Source organism: Peromyscus leucopus, chromosome 5 (genome assembly GCF_004664715.2).
Source record: "Peromyscus leucopus breed LL Stock chromosome 5, UCI_PerLeu_2.1, whole genome shotgun sequence".
NCBI classification, from domain to species: domain Eukaryota; kingdom Metazoa; phylum Chordata; class Mammalia; order Rodentia; family Cricetidae; genus Peromyscus; species Peromyscus leucopus.
In genome coordinates this window covers 44,191,040-44,218,551 of record NC_051067.1, presented here as the reverse complement: position 1 = coordinate 44,218,551, position 27,512 = coordinate 44,191,040, and the positions used below count along the sequence as shown (strand labels likewise).

Genomic DNA, 27,512 nt, shown 5'->3' with positions numbered 1-27,512 from the left:
TATCTGTGCAGTTTTTGAGGTGGTGAAATGCTACCATGATGTTGTTGGCACTGATCGGGCTGGTTGTGGTCCAATTAACATCAGACTGGTGGCATGGAAACACTTTTATTAATGACTCTCTCACTTCCAGAATTATTGTTACTTGGTTTCCTTGTTGGGACTTTTTATGATTGCTGATTGAACCAGTTGAGAGGACTATTACATTGCCCTATTTTCATAACCAGCAAAGGAGCCAACAGAACAACAACAACAACAAAAAACAGAAGCCCTGGGTGGGAGGAGTGTGCTCGGAGAAGGAAATGGTCTTTGCAATCAACTAGGCAATGAGGTGTGGTTTCTCTTTACCTCTCATGATTTGCCTCTAGGCAGTAAATGAACATGCTTTTTAATTACTCAGGAATATTTACATTTTGACAATAAGCAGATTGATGATTCTCTTTTGCTTCCTTTAATAGAACCCTCTACCTTTATCTGGGTGAAAACATTTGCAGGTTCCAGGAATTCCCTTGCCCTTCCATCCTCCCTCTTAGCCCATTCTGTGGACTTCTTGGGTCTCGTGGCCCATGCCTTGGGGAAGCTCTTTTAAAAACGAATTAATATGCTGGTTCTAACAGTGAAGGCTTTTCTGATATGTTTTATGAGATGCTTCTGTATATTTTTTCTTTTCTTGGAGAAACTTGGTTGCTAAAACTTCTTTTCTAGTCAAGAAGTCAGAGCCCAATTCCAATTGCTTAAATTTGCCTGTCACATTTCTGCCCCATTTATATATTCCAAGAACAGGTGTATCCCAGCTCCAAATGTCTGCCAACACTGTCTGCTGAAGGAAGTCACAGACAAGGTGAGGCTAACAGGATATTTGGCAGCCTCTAACAATCTAGGTCACCGTCATTTTCTTTGTGGCCTGTCTCTTTGTGTGAGGTGGATGGATATGAACATGCTTGTGTGTGTGTGTGTGTGTGTGTGTGTGTGTGTGTGTGCGCGCGCGCGCGCACTTACTGAAACCTTGAGACATTTCTTTGGCTATCAGACTTCTGAGAAAAATTGCTTTGAACAGAAGCAAAACACGAATGTAAGTAATGAACCATATGTGCAGCTTATGTTTATATTACAGAATTAGTTTAGATCAGCTCTCCACTTGTGTGGCTAGTAGACTGAGAAAAATCCCAATCTCTGGTTTAGACCGTGAGCACAATTATAGCCTCTGCTGGTGTTGACAGTCACCCAGCAAAGCCCTAATTATTCTGGAGTCCTTCCTGCATCTCTGCAGGATCAGAGTGGAAAATGCACTGTTTCTTCCCACTTCTGCTACCTTCCAGAAGATCCCGGGAGCCACATGAGAGGGAGGTGGAGAAACCGTCAAGAAAGGGAGGTGTGAGCTCCGTTTTCTTTCTCAAACCTACAACTCCTAGTGAGAAGAAAGCCACGAATGCTTTGGCACACAATCCAGGTTGCTCCCCCTCCTACACACACACACATACATAAAACAAAACAAAACAATAGGAAATAACACAATTCAGGGCTGGAAAAAAAAATACTTCTGCTAAGAAGCAAATTGACAGAGAGTGAGCCATACAGAATGATTCCAACGATGGCACCCACCCTGGTGGCAGAGACAAGAGAGAAAGGTGGGAGAAAGCAGGCGTCCTACTTTTCTGTTGGTACAAATGTAAAAACTGATAACAACTTTCCACGCAGAGGCGAGTAGACGAGCAACAGCATTTGCAGTGTTTCCGACTTTGGTTAATAGGTTTTGCAGTGATCAGCACTTAGGCCCTGAAGGGATGCAGGTATTCCTCCAGGTGGCAGGCTTGCATTCGCTTTGAACAGATACAAGTTTGTGGTGGTGGTTTTTTTGTTTCGTTTTTTTTTTGGCTTAGTTTTTTTCTTTTTCCTTAAAAGGTGTTCACATTTTCATCATATACAGAAAAAAGTAAGTGGATATTTGGTTTGCTTTAAAAAACTGGCTTTAGGGAGACAGGTTAGGGAGGGAACAATCCATACTCCTTCCGTGGGGTGTATTTCTTGTTTAAAAATTTAAAATTTCCTTTTCTTTTTCCTTTTGGAAAACCAACGGACATGTATAAACCATTCTGCCCATTTGGTAGTTTTGTTTTTTTTCCTTTTCTTTTTCTTTTTCTCTTTTTTAGTCTTTTACATACAAGGGAGATGATGATTGAGGGTGTCTTTAAAGCCTTTCTTCTTCCTTCCTTCCTTCCTTCCTTTCTTTTTTTGTGGAGATTCAGGGTAGTGTTTAGTTTCTGTGGCGCTTCCTTCCGACCACGGGTGGGTGTGTCTAGCAGTTTTCCTCGGGAGAGTCCGCTAAGGGCTCCAGGGGGACCGCCGAAGTGGGCTCGTGTTGTTTTAAGCGCTTAATTGTGTTCTTCAGGGCTTGTCTCTTGTTGCAGAACCAAACTCTAACTACTTCCCGGTCATAGTTAAGCTTCTCAGCAATCTCGGTCATTTCCTGCCCTGAGGGGTGTGTGTTCTTCTCAAAGTGGGCATTGAGGATCTCAAGGGCCTGGGGTGTGAAGGAGGTGCGCCGCTTGCGCTTTTTGGATGGCTCACTCCCAATAAACTCCGTGAGGTTCTGCATACCTGCTCGATGGCGGGCCTCAGCCTCAGCCATCCACCGCTCAAGCACCGGCTTGATCTTCTGGGCACTTTTAGGGGTGATGTCCAGCTTTTCAAACCTGGCAGGATACAAAAGGCCAGGGTTCAGTTTGGCTGTCAGACTGCTAGCTATAGTGTTCTCTTGGGCTTCCTGTGGTAGGAAAAAGTGGCTTCTCAGGATGGTGTGTCTGGGGGGAGAATTGAGAAAGAACAGTCTTACACTGAGTCCTCTGCCAGGGTGGGCCTCCTGCCTGCCTGCCTGATTGCCTGGCAGGGTGAATTCACTCCAGATTAGCAGCCAGCTGCAAGGTAGCCAGCCCTGTCCCCGCCAGCACCCACCCTCCCGTCGAGCTCCATGCCAGCCATGCAGATCCCCAAGCACACGGACAGGGGAGGGGAAAAAGCACCCGCATACGCTATGGAAACACAAGCAACTCGCAAGCCTTTTCTCTCTAAACTCTGAGACCTAAGCTGCCTTTTCAGCTGTTTCCAGCTTCATTTCCCCAACTCTCAGAATTCTTAAGGCAGAAATTAACCAAGAAAGTGACATTCAAGATAACAGTTGTCATATTCTTTCACTTAAAATGATCATGTTTTACATTTGGTTTTCCTCTCTATTGTGTTGGTTTTGAAAAACATTACAGCTATTATCATAGTCTGGTATGGCTACTGGGCCAAGCTCCTCTTCATGCTTCTTTTTTTCTCCCCTTGTGTCTTATTTTAACTTCTTTCTCTCTGGTAACAATTTTCCCCATATGTAACTTAACTGCATGCCTCCCTGTCCAGGTAAAATACAGACCAATTGTTACTTTCCAGTTCTGGCCTAAACAGCTGGATACATTGTAATTACTATGGAATGCCCCACCCCTGGGTGGGCTTAGGCCACCTCATGCCTTCCAATCACCATCCAGTGTAATGGTGCACTTTTGTACCAGGGCATCATGCTGTGTTTAATGTGGGATATCTGCAAACTGTACTTGAATGATATCATTTTCTGTAAATGAGGTCTTCTATGTATCAATTGCCATCAGCAATTCTTTGCTACATTTACTTTAAAAAAATATGAAGCATCCTGGACAAAATTATATAGAGTGTTTTAAAAAGTCCTTCTGGTACTAAATCCATACTGTCAGTGAAATACAAAAGGGGACCAGTTCCTTTTGTTCATTTACTTCTTTATTCTAAGTCCAAATTCATGTCCCTCCTATTGACAATGGTGGGCACAGACCTTCTCTTTTGAAAGGTGTTCCATGTTGTTGAGAAGCAATCATCTGGTGTATTTGACGATGCTTGCAAAAGGAGAGACCAGGATGGCCTTCCTCTGTGCCAGGATCTGAGTGGGTGGAGTGTGTCTTTAGATCCCTTTGTTGAGATGAGCAGTACAAATTCTATGAAGGGTTTAACTCCTTGGCACTCCTTTCCACACAAAGTTCGAGAAGGCATTTGTTTATTTCAGTCTTACTAAGGAAGGAAGAAGCTCACCTGCCCTCAGAGCAAGGTGAACTAATCACTTAGTATTATTAATGAGTTTGTCATCTGTGGCAGGCTCCCCAAAGCCACCATTGGGACAAACTTGCCACCTTCTGCATTTTGCTACCCTTCATCATAAAAACCTGGGCCTTGAACTCTTGATAGCATCACAACTGGTCTCACAGGGCTGTGGCACCAAGGGACAGAGCTTGTGAAAGGGATGTCTGGTATATCGGTTTCATCTTCCTTTTGTGCCTCTGATAAGAAGGCTTGCACAGCACCTCGGAGTCACTGCAGTCAATTAGCACAGAGTGACATCTCAGTGTGCAGACACTGATATACAGTTTTTTAACTCTTTGAGTTCACTGAGAACATTCCAATGTAAAGTCTTGAGACTTATCACTTAAAATTTGGATAAACACCTTCTAAAAAGCATCACAAAAAGCATCACTAGAACACTGGAAACTGGATAAAGCCCCGAAGTCTGGGGGTCTGCTCTGTTAAACGATAATAACATTTCCAGAAGTCTGCATGCTACAGTATTTTTGGCTTCCCTCTGGGGAAGACTTAACAAATCAGCATATCTGATTGGGGATGCCCAGAAATCCGTGTGTGTGTGTGTGTGTGTGTGTGTGTGTGTGTGTGTGTGTGTGTATGAGTTGAAACATTAGAGAGCACTTCAGTCAATAAAAGAAAATCACATTTTTAGAGCTAAAATAAGCCAAAGAGGAATTTAGCAACAATGGCAAATTGGCATCAAAGTAAAAACCTGTGGCTGCCTTGATCACAAGGCACCAGGACCAAACAAAATTAATGTCTCCCGACAGAGAGAGACAGTATTCCCGTCATTGATGCTGCTTGTTAGCGTTGATACTTCTGTACATGTTGTTGGGAATAACATATACAAGCCTTGATATAAATTTCCCAGCAGTGGTATCCTTGTATAGACTGAATAAAGGTTATTTTCTACAGGGAGGTATCTTATAAGAAAAAACAGTAGGGGAGACCATACAAGTGAAAGGATCCTATGGTGCTTTTTGTATTTAACAACAATCAATGGGTTTTATGGAAAATCATTGAGCAAAATGTGAGCTGCAAGCTACCACCCCATACTGATGTTATTTATAACCTTAGTCTTAAACTGCAGGAAAAGTACACTTCTGTCCTTTGGGGAATACATTAAAAGTATAAAGAGCAGATAAAAAGACAGCATTTCATGGATCACCAAGAACAAAATCCACTTAAATGAGTTTAGAGTTGGTTTCTTGGCCGTTCCTGATGGAGGAGGACTCCTAAGGCATTGCCCAAGAGGAAAAAGCTCCTACCGAGTGCCTTCGTTACCTCATGCATAAACATGGGATTAGTGCAACACACATGCATGCGTGGGGGCTGCTCCTGGAGACTTAACCCGGATCAACTCAGACACAACCAAGGCTGGATTCAGTCATTTCTTTAATGTGGAGGGAGGGTGTGGGTACAGTTAGGCCAGATTCACTACCGTTTGTAAGACATTTAAAACAGGTCTTTTCATTATTTCTTTTCCTTTTTTTTTCTTCTTCTACTTTCCTTCCTTTCTGCTTATAAAGCTGTGTCTGGGCAGGCAAATTACGATAAACGTCTCCCAGAAAATCGAGAAATTGGTTAGAATGTGTGTCTCATGGGAAACCTTGGAGCCATCTCTGGGTAGTTAACAGTAGGATGGACTAGCAATTCTGCTTTTCCTCAGGATGTCCACTGTGTGGACAGGAGTTGGCATTCTCATCTGGGAGGGGCACAGAGGAGAAAGGAGATCCCTGCCCAGGGCAGCACATTTCAACCTGTCAGCCTTGGAAGATCTTGGAGTTGATAGGAGTTAGGAGGCCAGAACCCCTCAACTCTGCATTGACACCCCATTTCCATCAACGTCACCAGTCCCAACACACAACTACCCCAGTCTTAACACCATGCTCTGTTCCTCCAGTTTGCCCACCCAAAGAAGAAGAGCTGAGCTGCAAGAACAAAGAAGGCCCGGGCTGGCCAGTGACAGCATGCAGAGCCCGTTACCTGCAGATGGCTGACTGGCTGTATGCGGGGCCCTCTGTGGCACTGAGGGCTTGTCCCACCTGAGTCTGCGTCAGGCCAAGGGACAGGCGCCGGATTTTAAAAGCTTTGGCAAATTCTCGAATCTCCTCCAGATTAACCCCGTCCACCTCACCCGCTGCGGTTTGAGGATCTGTGGAGATGTTTTTAAAATAGGATCAACATGTCAACACACAGCCTGTCAGTATGCTTATCACTGAGCAGCCATAGAGCGATGGAGAAACCATCAGGGTACCTTCTTCGGCTCTCATCCTTCCTCCTTCACAAGCCATCCTTCAAGGACCTTCTGTCCCAGATAAAGCCATTCCCATTTACCCTGCCACTTCCCAAAGCAAGAGCACACATCTTTCGGGCTTAACAACAGCAGCCAGCCAGGGAAGGCTCTTGCTGGAGGGATTCAGCCCTACCTTGTCTGTAAGCTCATTCATACACTATGCAAAAACATAAACACAAGGAGGTTTCTGTTTGAATCGTCTTAGTTGGAATTCTCCATGCTATCAATGGCCCATGAAGGAAACGGCACTTTGCGTTTTTCTTTTCACCTGATTGCCACGTAGCCAGGCTAATAGATGGTAATCTCGCCTCATTTCTTATGTTCGCATTACCCCTCAGAAGAGCATGGCTATGAAGCTGCGAGAGTAATATTGTCTTTCTTCCCCCCATAGCGGTTTACCCTCACAGCTGCCTTTGTCTCCTGAAAGGGCACATAATAAAAACTGCCTACCACAGGAAGGCTCCTTTGGTGCCGGATAACGCGGTCAATTTAGGACTTATCAAGGGAAATGACACAACAGCTGGAGAATGAAACTTTCTCCCCCCTGGCTACTGATCCCTGGATAAATGAAAGCGTTCACCAAGCTGGAGCCAGCATGGGCCGGGCCTGGTGGGAGATTTCAGTGCAGCTCAGTGCTGCCTGTAGCGAAGCTGGTCCTGAGGCAAGGCATCTCTATTGTTCTTCACCTCACTCTTTTGACTTCACTGAAAGTTGCTCTTCCTCTCTCTGCACAGCAACCCATCAATTTCCGTGAATTTCTGCTCTTGTCCCAGGACTGTGGTAGACTATGATACTCTTCTGGCCTCTCAGCATTATGTGCTCTCTGGCTGTTACTAAAGGGAGTTTGCCTCCTACGGGACAATTTTTAAAATGCTTTTAAATAAGGAAGATGGTATCTGTGTGTCTGTTAGGGAAGGGCCTAGAGTGCTGTGTGTGTGTGTGTGTGTGTGTGTGTGTGTGTGTGTGTGTGTGTGTGGCTTCTCTCAGGACGGGGTGGGGTGGGGTGGGGTGAGTCATCCCCCCAGGCTGTGGAACATGCACTGTTAATTGGAGGAATAATACAGGTATACATTACACATGTATCTTCACATTAAAAATAAACTACTGGCCAGGTATGTGTGGTGCTGAAGCAAGAGGAGCCTTGAACCCCAGCCCAAGGCCAAACAGGGCAACTCAGAAAGATTATTTGGGAAATCCTTAGAATTTTCATAGCACTAATATTTAATTATGGAGAGATTAAGGCATGGCTTGGCCACTGCAGTCAGTTTGTAAGTGGTTTTAAGTGACTCCTCGTTTCTGAGTGGAGTGGGGAGGCAGGGTGCTTATAGTTTATTTGGGCTTAGGTCCAGTCCTAAAACATGAAGAACCTGCAGAAAAATGACGGGAAATAGTCAAGAACTGGTGGTGGGAGTGTCACTGAGGTTACAAAACACTCTCAAGGGCAGGTCCCATGCTCAGCTGTAGATACCAACAGGAAACAAAGTCAGTTGCATTTTGGAAGTTTTTTTTTTTTTTTTTTTTTTTTTTACCTTACAGGTCTTTTGTATATATGTTATGATTCATGATTTTTGTGTTCCTATGGAATTTCTCTCTGTGTGTTTCTGTGTCTCTATGCATTTTTTTTGTGTGTGATTTCTGTTTGACTCCTTTGCATCTGTTTGCTTTGTCCTATTCTGGTTTGTTCATTTTCATTTGATCATTGTTTTGTGGCTGCCTGTTTGTTTTCTAATAAGGGAGAGAAAGAAACGGTGTGGATTTGGGTGGGAGGGGAGGGGGGAATCTAGGAGTGGTTGGGGGAGGGGAAACCACAATCAGAATATATGATCTGGAAAAATTTATTTTCAATTAAAAAAAAAGGAAAAGAAAATACAAAAAACAAAACAAAAAGCTGGTAGCGTGATTCAAACCCAGGTATGCCGAGGAGGGAAGAGGGGCAGGAGGGGTCATCTTCTCAGAGGATGTAAGGGCTGTGGAAGGGACACACAGGCTGGAGAAGGAACTCCTCCAAGTGGAGAACATCTCAGGGTAGCAGCCTGCATGTGTGGCAGGGCTTGGTGGGGTGTTTATAAAGTTGGTTTGGATATGATGAATTAAAATCCATCTTACCCTGTCTCCCCATCCCCCTCCACCATTTCCTTCTAGAAATCTGATATTCAGTTAATGAAAGACTTTGGAGTGTGTTGTGGTGGAGGCTGTCCTCTGAATTCTAAATCCCACCGGCACAGTTGTGTGGATAGGCTCTTGGGGTTCACAAAGGATTCTGGAGACCACATCTGCGCACATGGCTGCCTCTAGCTCTTGCTTTATTTCCTCATTAAAGCAATCCCAGAATCAGGAGCTGCAAATGAGTAGTGCAGAAGGCTTACACATATTTTGAATTACTTGCCAACAACATAAAAAGGGATTTTAAAGGAAAAGCAAGACTGTGATGTTCTTTCCGGTACAGAGGACCTACGTTTTTGGTACTTGTGTCCAGTCACCTGGAACTGATTCTCACTGCCGCCTCTCAGCCCTCTTCTCCAGCTGCCCTCACATTTGCTGCCTGGCCAAGATGAACTGCGAGCCTGACTTTAGACTGGGCATTCTTGCTGCTTGGTTCTGGGGCTTAAGCAGGAAATACTAGGTGACACAGTGGTTGTCATTACCAAAGGCCACAGTACATGAACAGGACAGATTTACAGCATATCTATGTTAAAATACAAACAACAGAAGAACTTCATGGTGGGAAGAAGAATTATTAGGATTAAGAAAACGTTTAAAAAAGTCTACTTGCAACACACACACACAAAAAAAATCAGTAGCTGAGGAATACTGAATTAGCAGAGATGGGCATTGGCTGGTAAAGAATGGTACAGTGAAAGGAAAGATTGGTCCAGTCTCTTCCAGAGATGGTGAAGTGTTGGGCAGCCTTGCAAGTAACACAGGACATTCAAAACTCAAAATTTAAAAAATAAAAAAGAAGCCAGAGACTTTCTTTGTACAGACATGGCTTTTAGAACGGTGATTTTCTTAATTTGACAGGCTTGAGTCACGGGGGCGGGGTGTGTGTGTGTGTGTGTGTGTGTGTGTGTGTGTGTCACAGTGGCACATTTTCTAGGTGGTACAGGTGTTCTGATGCAGGGGGATCTGCCTGCTCCTGCATGCATCTGTCTCCACCTTTTTCTTTCAGCTTTCCCGAGCCAGGGTGTGGCATCCTCTTTGTGCCCCTGTTTTCCTGAACCCATTCATGCTCTCATCCAGCAGGTTTCATGGAACAGAAAACCTGCTTGCTCTAAAGACTATGAGGTAGACAGGCCTGGTGAGCAGGGGCTCCGGAGAGGGTCTCACCTTTCCCTTCCCCACCCCTGTGCACTGCATAGGAGAGCAGCAAAGCAGTGAGTCTGGGGTGGGAAGGCCAGTGCGGTCTGCAATTGGAGAGAAAGTTTTCTGTGTGGAAAATAACCCTTTGGTTTTTGCTAGTCCCATCTCTAGATTAACCAAAGCCAGTGGAGTTAACTAGTGCAGGAAGGACTGGTCTTTATGGAAGGCCTTCAACAGTCTACGTGGCTGCCTATGCTGCCAGGTACACAGCATAGGTAGTGTGGGCGAGTTTAGGATGTGGGCAGCAATTTTAGGTAAATGTGCCCTCTCATCTTTTTTCTTGTCTACTGCCTCTCTAGATTAGATCTCCTTGCTAATTCCTGAGCCTTGGAACTAAACCTGTTCAACCTGTTCACATGATCGTGAAGTTTTTTTTTTTTTTTTTTTTGACTGTATCACTGACAATAATCAGAGTTGAAAAGAACACTTTGGATGCTGAGATCCTGTATGCTGAAGAGTGTTGATGTAGATGCTCAGATGTCCACTGCAGAGTTCAGAGAAGTGAGTCCCAGGCATATATCCAATGTCTTTCATGAAGCTCTAATGAGCATGCTTCTAGTTTTATATAAAAAGGTGGTAAGGAGAATTGTGTGTGTGTGTGTGTGTGTGTGTGTGTGCTCTTGCAAATCACAGCAATGTTTTCTGCTACCCAAGTACTGGATTTATTGGTGTGACCCACTACACCTAGGGATAAGAAGAAAATTTTTTTTTTTAAATTTACACAGGGTGATGGTCTCGACCAAGGCCTGTAAGGAGGAGGACTCAGCATCTTTGTGCAATTTCCTGATTGACAAAAAGATATGAGTCACTTGGCTTTCTTTATATTAGTGTTCTTACTCATAAAGTTTGGCTATCAAAATGCACTGCATGGTTTGCCTCCACAGAAGTCTCCTCATCCAAAGAAGGAGCCATCTTTGGACATCTGTTAACTTTATCTTGACTATATATCCCGTAGGACGGGTCTCAGGCATGGGGAGGATACTTGCGGTGTTTTTTAGGTGTTTGTAACTACTCCAATGACTATGCTACTGTTTTTGTGCCTCAAAGTTTCTCTCACACTGTCTGGTTGTTGTGCTGTTGCAACAGTTCTCCTTTGTTAAGGGGTATGTATTTTTCTACCTGAGAAAAAGATGTGCACATGGTGGATGGAGGCTTCTGTGGGGTACCACTTTAGCCCTCAGCCTACCTCAGAGTGTAACCTTCCATAGTGGGAAAGATAACCCGCCTTCCATTCTCTTGCTTCTGGGGGAAGTTAGTTTTGAAGATGATCTCAAGTCAGCTTAGTTGGGACCACGAGAGGAATCTTTAGGGCTTTCTCAAAGTAGATCCAGCAACCTACCCAGAAACCTAGGGTAGAGTTTCTCTGAATAGAGGAAGAAGTGGTGGTCCTTTTGTAGAAGTTGTCCAACCTGTGTAAATAGCAGGTGGGCATGGGGTACTGCTTGTAATTCTAGAACTGAATGAATGAATGCAAATATTGGCAGAGATGGGCTTCCCAGAGCAAGCCAGCCACTAAGACTGGCCATGGCTTTGATTGAGAGATGCCACTTTCCTGAGTAAGGTGGAAGATTTATCAAGGAAGATTCTGAACATCATCCTGGGGTCTTCACACTAACACACATACACACACACACACACACACACTCACATGCATGTGTACACACACATGCACCCATATACAAGTGAACACATGTATACAAACCACATACACATGAAAAAAATGAAAAATGAAAAGAAGAACAAGCCTAGCTAATTAAAATTGTCTGTGAGAGCTGTGGAAACTGAGCAAAGTTAAGGGAAGGGTGTCAGGGCTACAAAGTGCTCACAAGAATGCTTATTTGGTTACTCTGAGCTCAGATGTGGAGTTCATCACACATGAAGTTTGTTTGATCACTACAAGGGATTAGCTTGGTACTCCTTTACCTGGAGTGAGCAAGATATTTTAATACTATTTTTTAATCTATGAAAGGTTGGACAACACCCTCTTTTACAGTGATGTGGAAGATTCAGTAACTATAATTCTGATCAAAATTTGTGTGATACTGTCATATAAGAATTATATTCTTGGTCTTTGTGCCTTATGCTAGAACATAGCTCTCAAAACTCTTACAGTGTCATAAGTCATTATAGGAATGCTATGATCCTCATTGCTTCCCAACACAGATCTTCTAAACTCCTTGGAATTTCTTGGATGATAGAAACATATTTTTGTCCTAATTAGGTGACTATTAGTTGGCTCCTGGATAGCTTCAAGAAGAGGTTGGTCATTAGAAAAACAATATGATAAAATCCAGGGGGAGAGGGCCTGGAGACTGAGTTAATAATCAACCATGTCTATATGATCAAAACTTCCACAAAGATCCTCGAACTATAGGGTTGAAAGAGCCTCTGGGCTGGTGAGCACACGACCTGGCCTGACTCCACAGGGTCAGAAGTTCCTGCACTCAGGTCTTTTCAGACTTGCACCTGTGCACCTCTTTCTGTGTGGAAAGGTGCTGATAAGACTGTATCCTTTATCGTGTGCTTGATAACACACCAGTAAACATGTTTCCCTGAAACAAACCATTATATCAAATTACTGAACTCAAAGGGATATGGTCTATAAATATTTATCATACATTTTTTTTTTTGATTGGGTTTTGACACAGAAGAGAAATAACTAACTAACATGCCCCAAATCTATAATGGTTGTAAGTTCACACTGAGTTTGTGCAGTCTGATGTTCACTGGTGCCATTAGACCCTCTTATGCAAAGAGGATCTACAGTTGGTATGGACTCCTTCCTGCTCAGGCTCTGCATATGGATGCCACGTCTTGCACTCCAAATGCACATAACAGAGCAGTTTCCCTCTCCCAACTCTTTATTTTGATGATTACTCATCATATACTTAGAGGTTGAATAACCTGTTGGCCACTAGGTAATAAAAATTCCATCTGGCCTGTTAAGTAGTCTCCTCTACAGATTTCTGAAAAAAAGGTTAATCCTTCCTTGTTCAGCCGTGCCAAATGGCCAGAGACATCCCATGCCCACCCATCTGTCCCTCAAGCAGCCTTCTCTCTGTCCACCTACCATGTTGAGTATAACACATGTGTAAGACTCTGCATTAGTGGAGTGGTTTGTACTTTTACATCTCATGTATTTCCACCCCCCCCCCCGTATTTTCCTATGATTCCTTTGTTTTCAGGACCAAGCTTACCCTACACTCTAATATATATATGGGCTCCTTCCTGGTCAGGCTCTGTATATGAATGCCATGTCTTCTGCTTCAAATGCATGTGATAAAGGAGTCTTTCTCTCTCTCTCTCTCTCTCTCTCTCTCTCTCTCTCTCTCTCTCTCTCTCTCTCTTTCTCTCCATGTGTGTATCTGTCTATCTATCTATCTAGCTATCTATCATCTATCTAAAATTGCCATTTAAAATGGGTATTTTGTAAACACACAGGAAATTGAATTCAAGTAGATTTTGAATCTTTTCTTACAATAACCATATGAGGTATTTCTTTGTAGAAAATATGAAGATACAACAAGATTAATTTTGTCTATGATATTATTTATCTGGGACAAAGGATTTTAGCCAAATAGAGTTGTGTGTTTAGACAGAAGACTAAAGAGAAAACTCTATATGTGCCCCTCCCCCACATTGGTTTGTGTTGAGCCACATTCAAGACTGAGTGTCCAGTGTCCAAGAGTGCACTGAAGGACCTGGACACTGTAGCACTTCCCATAGTGCTTCATTTTCTTCCCCACCCACAGTGTCTTTCTAGTCTAAATTACCTATGTTGTTGAACAAGTGTGTTTTATTTTCCTTTGGGGAGTGTCATTTTGTCTTACCAGATTTGCCCATTCTTTGTGAAGATCTTCATGCTTTAGCTTTAATAGGCCTGTTTCTTTTCTCCACTGACACAGGCATCCTTAATTTATGGCACAAGTGCCTATGCAGTAACTTGGTCTTTTAAACCTATGACTATTGGAATCTTGATACCTGCTGAATTGCAATATCTATCTATCTATCTATCTATCTATCTATCTATCTATCTATCAATCATCTATCTATCTATCTATCTACCTACCTACCTACCTATCTACCTATCTATCTATCTATCTATCTATCTATCTATCTATCTAGTCTTATTTTATATGCGAATTTAGTAAAAATTATACAGAGGTAAGTAAATGATATTTAATTGTCCCATGCACCTTCATATACTTTTGTTTGCATGTGACAAATATGCTGGCTTCCCTAGGGACATATGCCGACTCCACAATACCATATAGACTATCGTAACCATTTTCCTATGGAGGCAGCCTTCAGGCTTGTTTTATTTTGTGAATGGTTGTTTGGAGATTTCCATCTGATTCCAGCCCACGCAGCGGCCTCCATGTGTCACTGAAGGTGGCTTATTGTTCACTCACACACCCACCCACAGGCATGCTCTCCTTTATTTCCTCTGACACCTACAGACAGAATGGCAGGGGACTTCAAACACACAGGAAAGCAGCTTGACCCTCCAGCTGAGTGCCTGTTGTTGGTTATTTCAGCTCAGAGCTGTTTGCTCATGCCCTGCAAGCTGATGAGTCTCTAGCTTTGGAAGTGGCAGGTCTGTCTGACTCAGCACACCAGAATCCCCTGAAAATGGAGCCTGCTCCCAGCTTGCACTGATGCAGGGATGTGCTGTGGGAGCCAGCTGCCCTAAGGAGTCATATGGCCTTGGACACAGACATCATTCCAATGAGAGAGAGAGAAGGGGGAGGGAGAGAGAGAGGAGAGAAAGGAGAGAGGGAGAGGGAGAGGGAGAGGGAGAGGAGAGGGAGAGGGAGAGGGAGAGGGAGAGGAGAGGGAGAGGGAGAGGGAGAGGGAGAGGGAGAGAGAGAGAGAGAGAGAGAGAGAGAGAGAGAGAGAGAGAGAGAGAGAGATTGCAATAGGCAGCAAGACAGTTACCATGATTAGATGGAGCCAGAAAGGATACTTACTGCTGACTAACTGGCCCACGCTCAAAGCTGAAGAAGAGGAGGATGAGGAGGAGGAAGAAGAAGCCTGTCGCACGGGACTTTGAGATGTGGATGCTTGGCCATGAGCCAGGTGCAGAAGGTTGCCTTGGGTGCCTGCTTGACCCACTGATGTCTGGGAAGATTGGTGAAGCTACATAAGGGATGTAAAAAAAATACAAAAATGAATGCAACATTATGGGAAATGCTAGGGAACAGACATTTCATCTAGGGTGAAATATTCTATTTTCACGGATACAGTGTATACTTCTTGGGAAGAGCACTATACCCAGGCAGGATTTATTTTTTGTATATATAATATATTGTTGCTTGCTTGACAGGCATTTTATTAGAAACTCTAAATATATTATTAATTCCCTATTTGGCTTGCCAGAACATCCAATTTTTGACATTTCTCAGTTGTAGTGTGTGGCTGGACTCTTTTCTGTCTGTTTTACACAGTTACCACACACCTGGGAGGCTTCTCAGGAATGTGTCTGATGAAATGACACGATCCAAATGCAAAGCTCAAACTTAAAATTGTGCCTATGCCCATCATTCACAGAACTGATAGTTTAGGAGAAGTTCTAGTTTAGGTTGGCAGCTCTGCTCTCCCAGATTCAGGTTTTTGGGTGTCTTACACAGAACTGGTAACATGCTTTCTGATGTCCTCTAGAATCTAAGAATTGGAACAGTCAGGACAATATCCTCAGTTCTCAGTTGCTACTTTTCTTGGGGTGGGGAGCTGAGACAGAGTTTCTCTATGTAGCCGTGGGTATCCGGGAACTTACTCTGCAGACCAGGCTGGCCTTGATCTCAGGGCTCAGGGATCTTCCAGCCTCTGCCTCCCAAGCATTGTGATTAAAGGTGTGTACCACTCTGCCAGACTTGGCAAATTTTTTTAAAAAAATTTTTTTATGTGTGTGTGTGTGTGTGTGTGTGTGTGTGTGTGTGTGTGTTTCTGTGTGAGTGTCTGTGCACATGTGCATGCAGGTGCCCATGGAGGTATCAGATCCCTTGGAGCTGAAGTTACAGGAATATCTGAGCCAACTGATAAAGGTGCAGAGATGCAAACTCCAGCCTTCCTCATAGAGCAACAAGTGCCCTTAACCACTGAACCATCTCTCTAGCCTCTCAGGGACTTTCTTACTCCGTGTCAGCCACCGGGTTAAGGGTGTTCACACACTGCTTAACTGAATTCTCACACTATTGTTGCCTCTGTACAAACAAGGGACACTAGCACACCGAGGAGCTGAGATGTTTTAGGTCCCTCCTCCTGGTGTAGAGGAGCTGGTCTCTGGCCATGTGAAGTCTGGTCCTGGGGCTTGAGCAGGCGGATACACTGACACAAAGAAGAACTAATTTATTTAAAAAAAAATGTTGAACTTTGGTTCTGTGAAGGAAGGCTGTCTCTATGTCTGTTTACTTATTATTCCTTTAAGGGATCTCAAGGGAATGTGGCTCTGAGATTGCAAGGAACCTGGATGAGAAGATGCAGGTTAAGGAAGGGGAAAGGAGAGAGGGTCCACTAGGGGTCCTGGAGGAATCTTTCCCTCATCCTGTGTTGTCCTTCCATAAAGATGTTTCAGGGGCTCAGGGCCCTAAGAAAGTGGAATGTTAGCCTCAGTGGCAGCGACCTTGTTAATTGTAAGTGATATTTGGTTCACACTAGAAGGCATGACAAGGTTTTTCATAAAAGTGGGGCATCCTGGGAGCCAAATCAGAGCAGGCTGTGAACTTTGGTGGGAGCTGCCCACAGAACAGACCAGCCTTGGCCTGTCATCTTCAACTCCAATCTGCCTCTGTTCTCCTCTGTTCATTTTCCAGTCAACTTTTTTTGATATATAATTTTCCCATAATAAAACACACCCATTTCAAATGTAGTCTGAGGAGTCTGTCAAATGGATACAGCAGTGAAACCATCATTACAATCAAGACAGGAAACTTTATCATTTCCCAAAGTTTTCTCTTGCAAGCAATCTCCACCCTCAATTCTCTGCCTTGACAGCCACTTTCCTGCTTTTTCTCACGATGGATTCATTTGGCGCAGTTCTAGGAATGGAATCATATAAGACATACCCTTTTTGAATCTGCCTTATTTTGTTTGGCAGACTGTTTATAGATTCATCCATCTTGTTGTGTGATCTAGTAGCTCATCCTGTTTGACTGCTAAGTAGTAGTTTACTCCCATTACAAGTCTCCCCTCCCCCCAACACATACATTATACTGTTTATCCATTTTCTGTTGGTAGATATTTGGGTGTTTCCAGTTTGGGAATATGATCAATAAAACTTTCATAGACATTTGTGTTCAAGTCTGAGTTTACTTGTGTGTGTTTTCAATGAAAATAAGAAGAGAACTATACTTTAAATACTGACCACACAGTAAATTTGTGTTGAACCTTTTAAGAAATTTCAAAACTGATCTCCAAAGGGGCTGTCCATTTATATCGACACTTGTAATGCGTAAGGATTCCCATTACTCTTTCATCATCACTAGCACCTCGGCTTATCAGTTTCTTAAACATCCCAACGTCTTTCTAGCCATTCCAGCAGTTCTAGTAAGGGGTGACCTTAGAAATGGACTTAAAGCTGTTTCTCATTGTTCCCTCTCCCTCTGGAGTGGTCAATAGCAATATCCACACTCACAAGCTATTCCTGCACAGCCCATATGCCTGTCATGGTTATGATAAATACACAACCGGCCCATATGACTTCTGAACATCAGAATATAGGTGCCCACTTGTCCCTCAATGGAACTGCCTGCAGTTACAATTTAAGCAAACACCCCTGTTACTTAGATATTCTAAATGAAGTGAGCCAAAGATGATCATAACTGACACAGGAACCCAAATCAATAAGCATCAAGCAACCACCTAAGGTAATTAGCTAATTTTCTGAGTACATATTCAACAATTAAATCCAACAAATTTTATGCTGTAGGGATGCCTAGTAAAGATTAAATCTATTTTAATTTTCTTCATAAATTGTGATAGATAGTTTATGTCAATCTTCTAAAGACTGGTACAGGGCAAGAGTGTTTATGGGTTTGAGATACTGAGTCAGGAGGCAGTCCTCTGGCTCCATTTCATCAATAGTTGATTGGCTCTCGCTGTGGTAAAGTGCCATCCAGGAACTGGACAGGACCGTAATCAATTGAAACATTGCTTCTGTACATATGACATAGTAAAGAAAAGCATGACCAGGCTGCACTGTCACTTAGGCATCGCAAAAACAAGCTGGGGTTTGAGGATAATTCCATGCAGAAGAAAAAATCCAAGAGGAAAGCAAGGTAATATTCTAAAAGAACTTGCTCCACGTCTATGCAGTTAAAGAGTAACTTAAGATTTGCTAGAATTTAAGGTATTTTTCTTTCAAAGAAAACATTCTTTTAAAGGACATTGGGGTCCTGATTTCTTCCCTGAGTTCTGCCAGATGGTTCAGCAAAAGTAGAAGAATTATTAAAGGTTTTGACTTGTAAGATACTGGGTAGACCGTGATGGCATCTTTCTTCCTGATTCCAGTTGCCAGTGTGGATACTTGGATGCTAATTCTAGAAGAGCTGTGAGCTCAGAGGGAGCTGTGTGGTATATAAACTAGCGAGCTCCCTCCAAAGTTCTTCCTCAGAAAAAGAGGGTGTCGACAGTATCACAGCATTTACCTTTGTGCAGCTAGTTTATGTCAATGTGACACAAGCTAGGGTCAGTTGGTGAGGAGGGAACTTAACTGAGAAAATGCCCCCACCAAATTGCTCTGTGGATAAGGCTTGGCACTTTTTCTTAATTTGTGATTAATGTGGAAGGGCCCAGTCCATTGTGGGTGATGCCACCCCTGGGCTGCTGATGGTGCTGGGTACCATAGGCTGAGCAAGCCAGCAAGCATCATTCCTCCATGGCCTCTGCTTTGGTTCCTGCCTTGAGTTCCCTGGATAATAGACCTTAACTGTAAGGCGAAATAAACCTTTTCCTCCCCAAGTTGCCTTTGGTCATGGTACTCCATCAGAGCAATATAAGACTAAATAAGATACCTTCTATCCAGCAAACAGCAATGCTTCTAGATGAACATGGCACTGTGTCTTGGATACTCAAACTTTACTGATTTTGGCATATTAATTTTTAAGAATTTATTATTAATTATTAAAATTATGCTTAGAGATATATTTACCAAAGAAGAAAAGAAAAAGAGACCTAAGCTATTTCATGAAAGAGCTCTGGTTCCATAAAAAATTTAATATACTTTTAAAAAGCAGTGTTAGGAAAATATTAAATACTTGATTTAATTATGTTGCTTTTTAAGATACTGACAATTTCAAAAATCATATATATATATATATGTATATGTATATGCATTGCCTAAGTATTGGCAAAAAAAACCCCAAAACCTAAAACACAACTGGACATAGCAATCAGAATAACTTATGAAAGGAAAAGGGAGGCTATAAGTAACTGGAAGTGCATACCTAACGATAGCTTCTATATTAGATAATGGTGGTGTTTTGTAGAGGAGGCAGCAGATTCCTGAAGATAAAGTGACTTGCCTGGGACAAGACAGCTAGAGCATACCAGCCATGAGCCCTGGGGAGCCGACTACCAGCCAGTGCTCCTCCACCTGTGCAGGGCCAGCAAGTCAGGGAAGGAGAGCCCTGCTTGGGAGTACAGGAACCAGTGAGGTGTTCCGACAGAGCTGCCAATGCTTAGAGCAGATCTATCCACTCACACCCCACTTTCATTTCTGTCCTAAGAAGCTTAGAGTATTTTTTCTAGTTTAGATATTATTCTCTACAGGTCCCAAAGTCTTTAAAACTTCATATTTTAAGAATAACATGATATTGCTGGGTAACTGGTATCATCTGAGGACACATTTCAGATGGATCTGTGTACAGATAGCCTCTGATAGACTCCATTCTGGTGCTATAGTACTCCAAAGTTACTTTTCTTGGTGTTGTCCTTTTGTCTAATAAAATTCTCTGTTTGCTCACTGAAGCTTCTTAAAGGAGCTATAGTTTACCTGTAACTGAGTTCACATAATCACTTCCTTGCCCTTTTGGTGCTGGGAGCCAGGTGCAGATAGGCTGAAAGCATGGGGAGCAAGCACACGAGGAAAGGTAGGGACAGTCCTCGTTAGCCAGAGGAGGCTCCACGTCTGTCTCGCACACGAGATGGCACACAGGGAGGACAGGACTCAGGCTGACCCCTCATGCTGGCTCCCACAGGCTGGCTTCATGGGATTGTTTGCATTGGCTGGCACTTCCAGGGTGTTCCATATATTCAACAAAGAGACGTTGAAATGGCAGCACCTGGGAGATGTTTTGTGATTTTTCCACTTGGCTGGTTCTTTGTATCTTGCCTGTGCTATCTTTATAGTATTTTAGATTCTAGAATAAAACACCTTTCATTAATTCCTTGATGATATAAAAACAAGCATGGGCAGCAAGTGTCTTGAAAAATGAAAGAAAATGCAAACTGTGCTTACCAAGTTGGGAAAAGAAATATATGGCAACAGTAAAATTTATACAGAGAAATTCATGTGGGAAAAAAAAAACCTCTCCAGACCTGCAAAGGCCAGTGGAGGATGTCTGGTCCATATACATGTGCTCTACTCAAGCTTGGCAAAGTCAAGGTGGGCTGTCTGAGGGAGAGGTGGGTTGGGTCTGTCTGTGCATGTGCCAGGCACTATAAGGACATGAAGAAGAGTTGAGTCTGTGGTGATCCTGAGAAAAGAGTTACACCACTTCCAAGAAGAATACCAAGGTTAAGTTGACTGTCCTGAAATACTTTAAGGTGGATAAAAATGGCAAAATTCATCTCTTTAGTCAAGAGTGTCCTTCTGATGAATGTGGTGGTGGAGATTTCACGGCCAGCCACACTGGCGTGTGTTGTGTTCATCAAAACAAAAGACGAGTAATGTGGGAGTTAGTAAGACAACTGAAAAGGGGGAAAAAAGAGATAATAACTGATAAGCAAGAGTATTTTTGCATTTATTTGAAAAGAGAAAGATAGAATGGGGTGATCACATGGCATTTTAAGAGAGCTGAGCTAAGTTGCTTCAGCTATTGGTTTTCTGGTCTCATTGAATGTTCAGAAGAAAACTCCAGAATCTTTACTTTGAAGGTTACTTGTATGGGAATCTCTCAGTATCATAATAATTTTTAAAATGTTGGTGTTTAACTGTATAGGTTGAAACATTTGCTTTTCAAACTTTCCTTGTGAGACAAAAGTTCTCAACATTTGCTAGGATTTAGTGAAACGAAGAAAACAGAGGGGGAGAGAGAGAGAGAGAGAGAGAGAGAGAGAGAGAGAGAGAGAGAGAGAGAGAGAGAGAACAATGGCATATGAAAGAATCATGAAATCACTCACAGGACAAATGTGTGATTGGGGGCCATTCTCAGACTCAAATGAACCTCAAGAGCCAGGGCAGCCACAAAATCCAGGGCAAGGAACAAAAGGCTGCTTTTGGGCTCTACTAAATACTTTCATTTTCATACATAAAGAGTTTCTATTTTACATCTAGTTCTTCTATGTTCTTGCCTTGGTCGTCAAGCTTCTCTGATGTAGATTCTGTGGAGCTTCACCTAGAACTGTTGGATCCTGATGTACTCTCAAGTACTGTTTTGTGTTTCAGTAATAACTTGGTAGGCTCTTCTCATCTTTCAGGAGGAGTGCTAAAGATTCCATTCTTAGATTTCATTCAGGTCCTTTCGGTCAGTGGTAGGCCAATAGAAAGCTTAAGGAATGGTTAGTACTATTTAAAAAATTTAAGTGACCCATACCAGGTCATCCAACCTAAGAACTCTGTACTTCATGTGGATTTCCTTTAATTTATGACATATTTTACTGTCACAACTGTGCTCTTATGAGACCCAGCATTTGTCATCAATCATTCAAAAGAATAAATTGAGATGACTATTACTGGATGGTAGAGATCCTTTAGTTTTAGTGCTTGTCCACAGTACATTTCTTCAATGCCAAGGGTACTATTTAAAGACAGAGTGAAGGCCACTATTGTCATACACTATTGTCTGGCTTTCACCATTGATTGGGAGTGTTTTGATGCTTGGGATCATAGCCATTGTATCCAGGACCTAAACTTGCATATCTATTGGTGATTTGCCCAATTGCATATCTTAACTTCATGCTCCAAAGTGTTTCAGTTACATCTAATCCCAAGACAAACTCTTCTGCTGATCTCTACCATTCACCTTGGTTCCCTCCGCTTTGCTTGGAATAGGGCAGACTCTGGCTCTGCTGGAAAGAAGAGGCTTGGTGGCTGCTGTGACTTGGGAGTGGGTGACTTTCCCAACATTCCTTTCAGCTGTGCTCTTGACTTCTCAAGTATGCACACAGGTGTGTAAGAGATGCATGCACATATACCTGTGAAGGGGATTCCCTCTCTTTGGGATACTAGTTGTGACTGACATGAGTTTGCCAGGCCATAACAGTGGAGTGCCACCTGTTCCTTCAGTAGTAGTGAGGTTTCAATCCAGGGGAGACATGTATGGCATGGGAAAGCTCTGGAAGTGTTTCTGGGTGCTTGGGGAGACTGGAAATATTGCTGATAGCCATGGTAGGCAGAGTTGAAAAGTGTCTCTGTTTATTAATTAGGCCCCTTAATTCTACCATATACCTATATACCCACCTTTGAGATTCAAGGTGAGTGTGAGAGCAACTTTACATTAAGTGCTGATGATTTCTAATGAATTTATCACCTTTGCTGACAATTTAGAACTTAGCTTTGCTGACAGAAATAGTTTTTCAATTTTTAAAAATTTTAAAAATCAGATTGTGAGAAGAGAGGCGGGCTTCATTTTTCTCTCTAGAGATAATAAGAGATAATTATGAACTGGCTGAAACAAACAGAACTAGAGTTTAAGAAGCCAGAGGGGCTGGGCGTGTGGTACACAACTTGATCCCAGCAAAGGAAGCTGCATGCCCATAAGTTCAAGGTGGTCTGGTCTACCCAGCAAGCTCCAGGCTAGCCTGGGCTATAATAAGATTAGTGAAAGAGAGAGAAGCTTGCCTCTTTTGAAGGCAGAGAATCAAACAATCAAATGGACCCTTGTAAATAGCAAAAGGTGATTGTGGGTAGGAAAGTCTTTAACTTAAAGGTGGGTCTGTCAGGGACCTCTTTTGGGCCTGGGGTCCAGCTAAGAACAATGGCTCCACTGGCCAAGATTACACTTCTAGTGCAGAGAGAGACACAGACCCTAGTTTCCATGATGTGTATTTCCAGGCAACAGCTACTTCTTGCTTAAGTATCATATTCCTCTTAGTTTTTTTTTTTTTTTTAAATCATGACATCCACCATGGAGTGGTTACATATCTGAATAAGTCTTTGAGGTCTGTGGATCTTCCTTGCTAGGTTGTAAACTCTGTGAAAGAAGAGGCCATGGTGACTGTCTTGCTTACCCACAGAGCTAATTTCCAGGTACACTGTCTGACATATGGTTGCTGGCCAAAAAAATATTTCCAGTAAACATATTTTTAAAACTAATTGAGCAAACAAGTGGGTTTCTATGCATAGCCCCCGAGTGCTACTGAGGTGGAAAGGCACAGGTGATGCCGAGGTCTCTGGAGGGGCTTTTCTTTGCTGTAGCAAATGATGATACTGGTGCTCTATTGTCCCCATCCCTTCCCCTCCCTGCCAACTGCTTCATATCCTACAGTCTCCCAACAACAATCAAAGCCTTATCCCAAGTGTTTTAGTTTGGGTTTTTATTGCTGTGAAGAGACACCATGACCACAGCAACTTTTATAAGGAAAACATTTAATTGAGGTGGCAGCTTACAGTTCAGAGGTTCAATCCATTATTATCATGGTGGGGAGCATGGCAGTGTGCAGGCAGACTTGGTGCTGCTGGAGCTGAGAGCTCTACATCTTGCAGGCAACAGGAAGTCAACAGACTGTCACACTGGGGGAAGCTTGAACAAAGGAGACATCAAAGCCCACCCCCACAGTGACACACTTCTTCCAACAAGGCCACACCTCTTAATAGTGCCACTCCCTTTGGGGGCCATTTTCTTTCAAACCATCACACCCAACTACCCACTGGGATGCTAGCCTTCACATTCTTTCTATCCTCAGTGTCTACCCCAGCCTTAAAACTGGCTCTTAGCCCTGCTTAACTTTGACTCAAAGTACTTAAAACAGAACTGACCCACACTTTAAAATGTGATCTACCCAAAATCTTCTCTGCAACATTTAATGCCTGCCCAGGTCCTACTGTTTCGTCATTCTTGTGCTAGGTGGTCTCATTCCATATTCCTCCCCTACTTGTCCATCATCTCTTTTTCCTCTCCTCTACTTTTGAAGAGCTGGCATTTTCCAAAGTCCCTGGATCTTGCTCCTTTTCCTGTTCTTCAGGCTATCTCTAGGGGTCTCCTTTATGTTTCAGTTCAGTAAATGACCTAGACTCCTATTGTCAGCTGGTGTCCAATAGGTGTCCAATAGCTTGCTTGGTTTTCACTATTGTCCCCTAAATAGTTTATGTTGGAAATGTCATCACTTCAGTTCGACTTTCATGTCACTATCAGACATATTTTCTTTTTGGTGTTTTGAGACAGGGTTTCTCTGTGTAGCTTTGCGCCTTTCCTGGGGCTCACTTGGTAGCCCAGGCCTCGAACTCACAGAGATCTGCCTGACTCTGCCTCCTGAGTGCTGGGATTAAAGGCGTGTGCCACCACCGCCCTGCATCAGACTTATTTTCTTAGGGGAAAAAACTGAGCATGTAACTCCTTCTTGTGTAACACCCACCTCTTATGGTTCCCAGGGTGGCATCTTCACTGCCATCAGCAGTAGAGAGGCACCACCCAGCAATATTGACTGGATTATAGTCTGCTGTCTACTAGACACAATTCTAACCCTCTTCCACACATTCTTTGAGGTAGATACTGGTATCCCCATCCCCATCCCATTTTATTTTTGCAAATGAGACAATTTGAGCAGGATGTTGGCATGTGACATCTTCAAGAGCACACAGAGATAAAACTTCGGCCTTCTGATTTGATTATGTACCCCACCCACAACTGTCCCCAGCCTGTCCTATGGTGTCCCACGAACCACTCCCTGGTCCCTCAGCACATCTTCTTTCCCTTTGCCCTTACTCTTCCTACTTTCTGGAGTGTTGCTAATTCATTTTCTTCGTCAGTTCTTACTCTTCCTACACCGTTACAGGCCCTTCTTTGCTTTATTGGGAAAGGGTTCTGCTTATATAAGTCCATGTCCCACATAACACCATCCTCCCCTTGATTAGAAAGCATTTCTCTGTTTCTTAGCTAGCATTCAGTTGAGTCTTCCTATAGATGATCAAAATTGCTCATTGAAGGGACTAGCCAACCAAAATCTCCATGAAGATCAAGGACCACATCTTTCTTCTTCAGTGCAGCATGCTCAACTTCTAGCATAACACACACACACACACACACACACACACACACACACACACACACACACACGAAAAAGCTCGGTTCGTCTTTGAATGAAAAAGTAAACTGCCATCAGAATTTTAGTGCAATTACTGAGTAGAACTGCCTATCTTTCATTTCTTCATTTGTAGACAACTGTTGCAGCAGAGCTTCAGCTTGGGATTGCTTTGTGTTTAACTTTTTTTTTCATTTATAGTTAAGGATTAAGTAGTTTGTGCTTCTTTTTGGCTCTACTTAAAAAACAAACAGAAAAGTATATTGGGTCTAGATTAAGAAGGACACATTGTAACTGACTTTTGGTCATGGTACCTGTTATAATTTAATATGCTCCTGGTTTTATGTTAGGGAGCTATTAATGTTATTACTTATATTTGCTAAGAGTAGGAAATAAATCTATGTGTCATTTTGTAAGTATTGACACATTAGGTTTAGTGAAACTATTAAATCTTTTGTAATGAAAAATTTACTTTACATTGAGAGCAAAGAAGGGAAAGGAGGAGAGGAGAAGTGAACTGGGACCTTGGTGTGGGATCCTTACCTGCTGGCCAGGCTTGATGGGCGACAGGGTGATACCCTGGGTGTTGATCACAGGCAAGATTTGGTTTCCGATGACCGTGGCAATGATCTGGCCCTGGGCATTTGTTAGGAGCTGGGGCGTGATAGGCTGTACTTGAAGGCCCTGAGTGCCACTTGCTGCTTGACTCGAAGGCCCTGGGTTAGGCATCAGTGGAATGGTTCCAATAATCTGCAAGAGATAGGCCCGGCGGTGAGAAGCCAGCTGAATCTGGGTCTGTTTGCACAGACGAAGACCACATTGTGACTTTGTGTTTAAGAATGATCTCAGGAACTCATTCAGGATCTACAAGCAGGCCAGGGCTTAGGGGCATAGCGTAAATATTAGGGCATGAATGCTTAAAGAAGAAAATGCTACACATGTACTGACTTCACCAAGGGAAGGGGAAGTTACCATATTCAAAAATAAAATCAGGTATTGATAAAGGTGTAAACATGCAGTTTCTGCCAGGAGAAACAGGAAGAATAGATTTCTTAATACTTAAGGCCTTCGTGGACCAGAGGCATCACATCCTCCCCTAAATGGAGCTCTACATGCCCTGCTGAGCTCTGGGGATTCCCCTTCCACAATCTGCCCCTTATATCCTCTATCCTTTTCTCTGACCCTGCCCTGCTAGCCTACTCACTGCTCAGGTCAAGGTCAGCTTCTTGACCTCTGTACTCTGAAGGACTAACAGCTTCAAGCAAGTATCCTCTCATTAATGTGGTAGACAGACCAGACTTTGGAGACAGGAAAACAGTATGTGCTTCCCAGGCAGGCCATCAACCAGCTACATTTGTCCTGGCACTTCAGTGTGTCAAAGGCTTCAGAGAGTTAGGTTAGTAAATAAAGGGTTGAAACTCTTCAAACAGTGGTGATATGACTATGAGGATTGAAATCAGAAAGATGAGATGTACAGCTTAAATGCAGTGTGTTGTTAGGGGTTTCAGCCTCTGCACCAGGGACAGGACAGGGCCTTTGCCTCCAGTGGCTTCTTTCATTAGTAAAGGGGTTGTGTGGGATGACTGTAGGAGGCAAGTGGTTAGATATGGTTACAGTGATAGAAGACACCATGTCCTGGAGCAACAAATATCCAGGGTGTCTACAGAATCTGAAAGTAGGGACTTCAGTATACACTGCTAGGGACAGGTTTAATTTGCAAAACTCCAACTATGAATTGTTTCTAAACAATTGGACCCCCAAGAAGTGTCATAGGGCATGAGTGTGGGGCTACTTCTCCTGCTCATACTGTGCATTGCACTACAAGTTGTCACCAATGACTGTCCCCCAGTGGTGAGCCATGGTGGCCTGGTCCATGACTTCACTGTCATGTGGTGTTCTAGGTCATCCTGTGTTCTTACAAGCCCTCTCTGAACTGAGCTTCGGGTTAGCTAGGTCTCTGCTTAATCCATCAGACACACGTGGGAAAGGGACTCTTGGGGGTAATCTGGCAGAGGAGTTTGCAGGTGGCAAAGATGGTCCTGAATGCTTGTTTTTCCATAGGCTTCCTGAGTCCCACCACCTGGAAGACACTGAACATTGGGTGTTGAAGGACTCCAGATCTTAGACAATGTTTCACATTCTGTCTGTAATTTTCCACTGGCTGATAAACTCCCTGTGGACCCAGTTCACGAATGATCGTGTTTTCTATTGTACAGTACTCACACAGGGCTTTGAACATGGTGTCTTAGCTAATGTTTTTTTTCAGTGAATGACTTTAGGGCTCTGGGATTCAGGATTCCAGATGTAAGTGGGACAATAG

At 43.2% G+C, this 27,512-nt stretch overlaps 1 protein-coding gene across 1 annotated transcript; it reads right to left on the bottom strand.

The window, feature by feature from the left end:
* Positions 1-662: 662 nt before the first annotated feature.
* On the bottom strand, positions 663-26,057 carry LOC114685447 (POU domain, class 6, transcription factor 2). Its single transcript, XM_037206458.1, has 5 exons — positions 25,736-26,057; positions 14,732-14,932; positions 11,133-11,202; positions 6,124-6,292; positions 663-2,798 (listed from the first exon to the last, which is right to left on the bottom strand). The coding sequence occupies exons 1-5, from the start codon at positions 25,919-25,921 to the stop codon at positions 2,294-2,296; spliced, it is 1,131 nt and encodes a 376-aa protein (XP_037062353.1). The 5' UTR covers positions 25,922-26,057; the 3' UTR covers positions 663-2,293.
* Between the last annotated feature and the right edge of the window lie 1,455 nt (positions 26,058-27,512).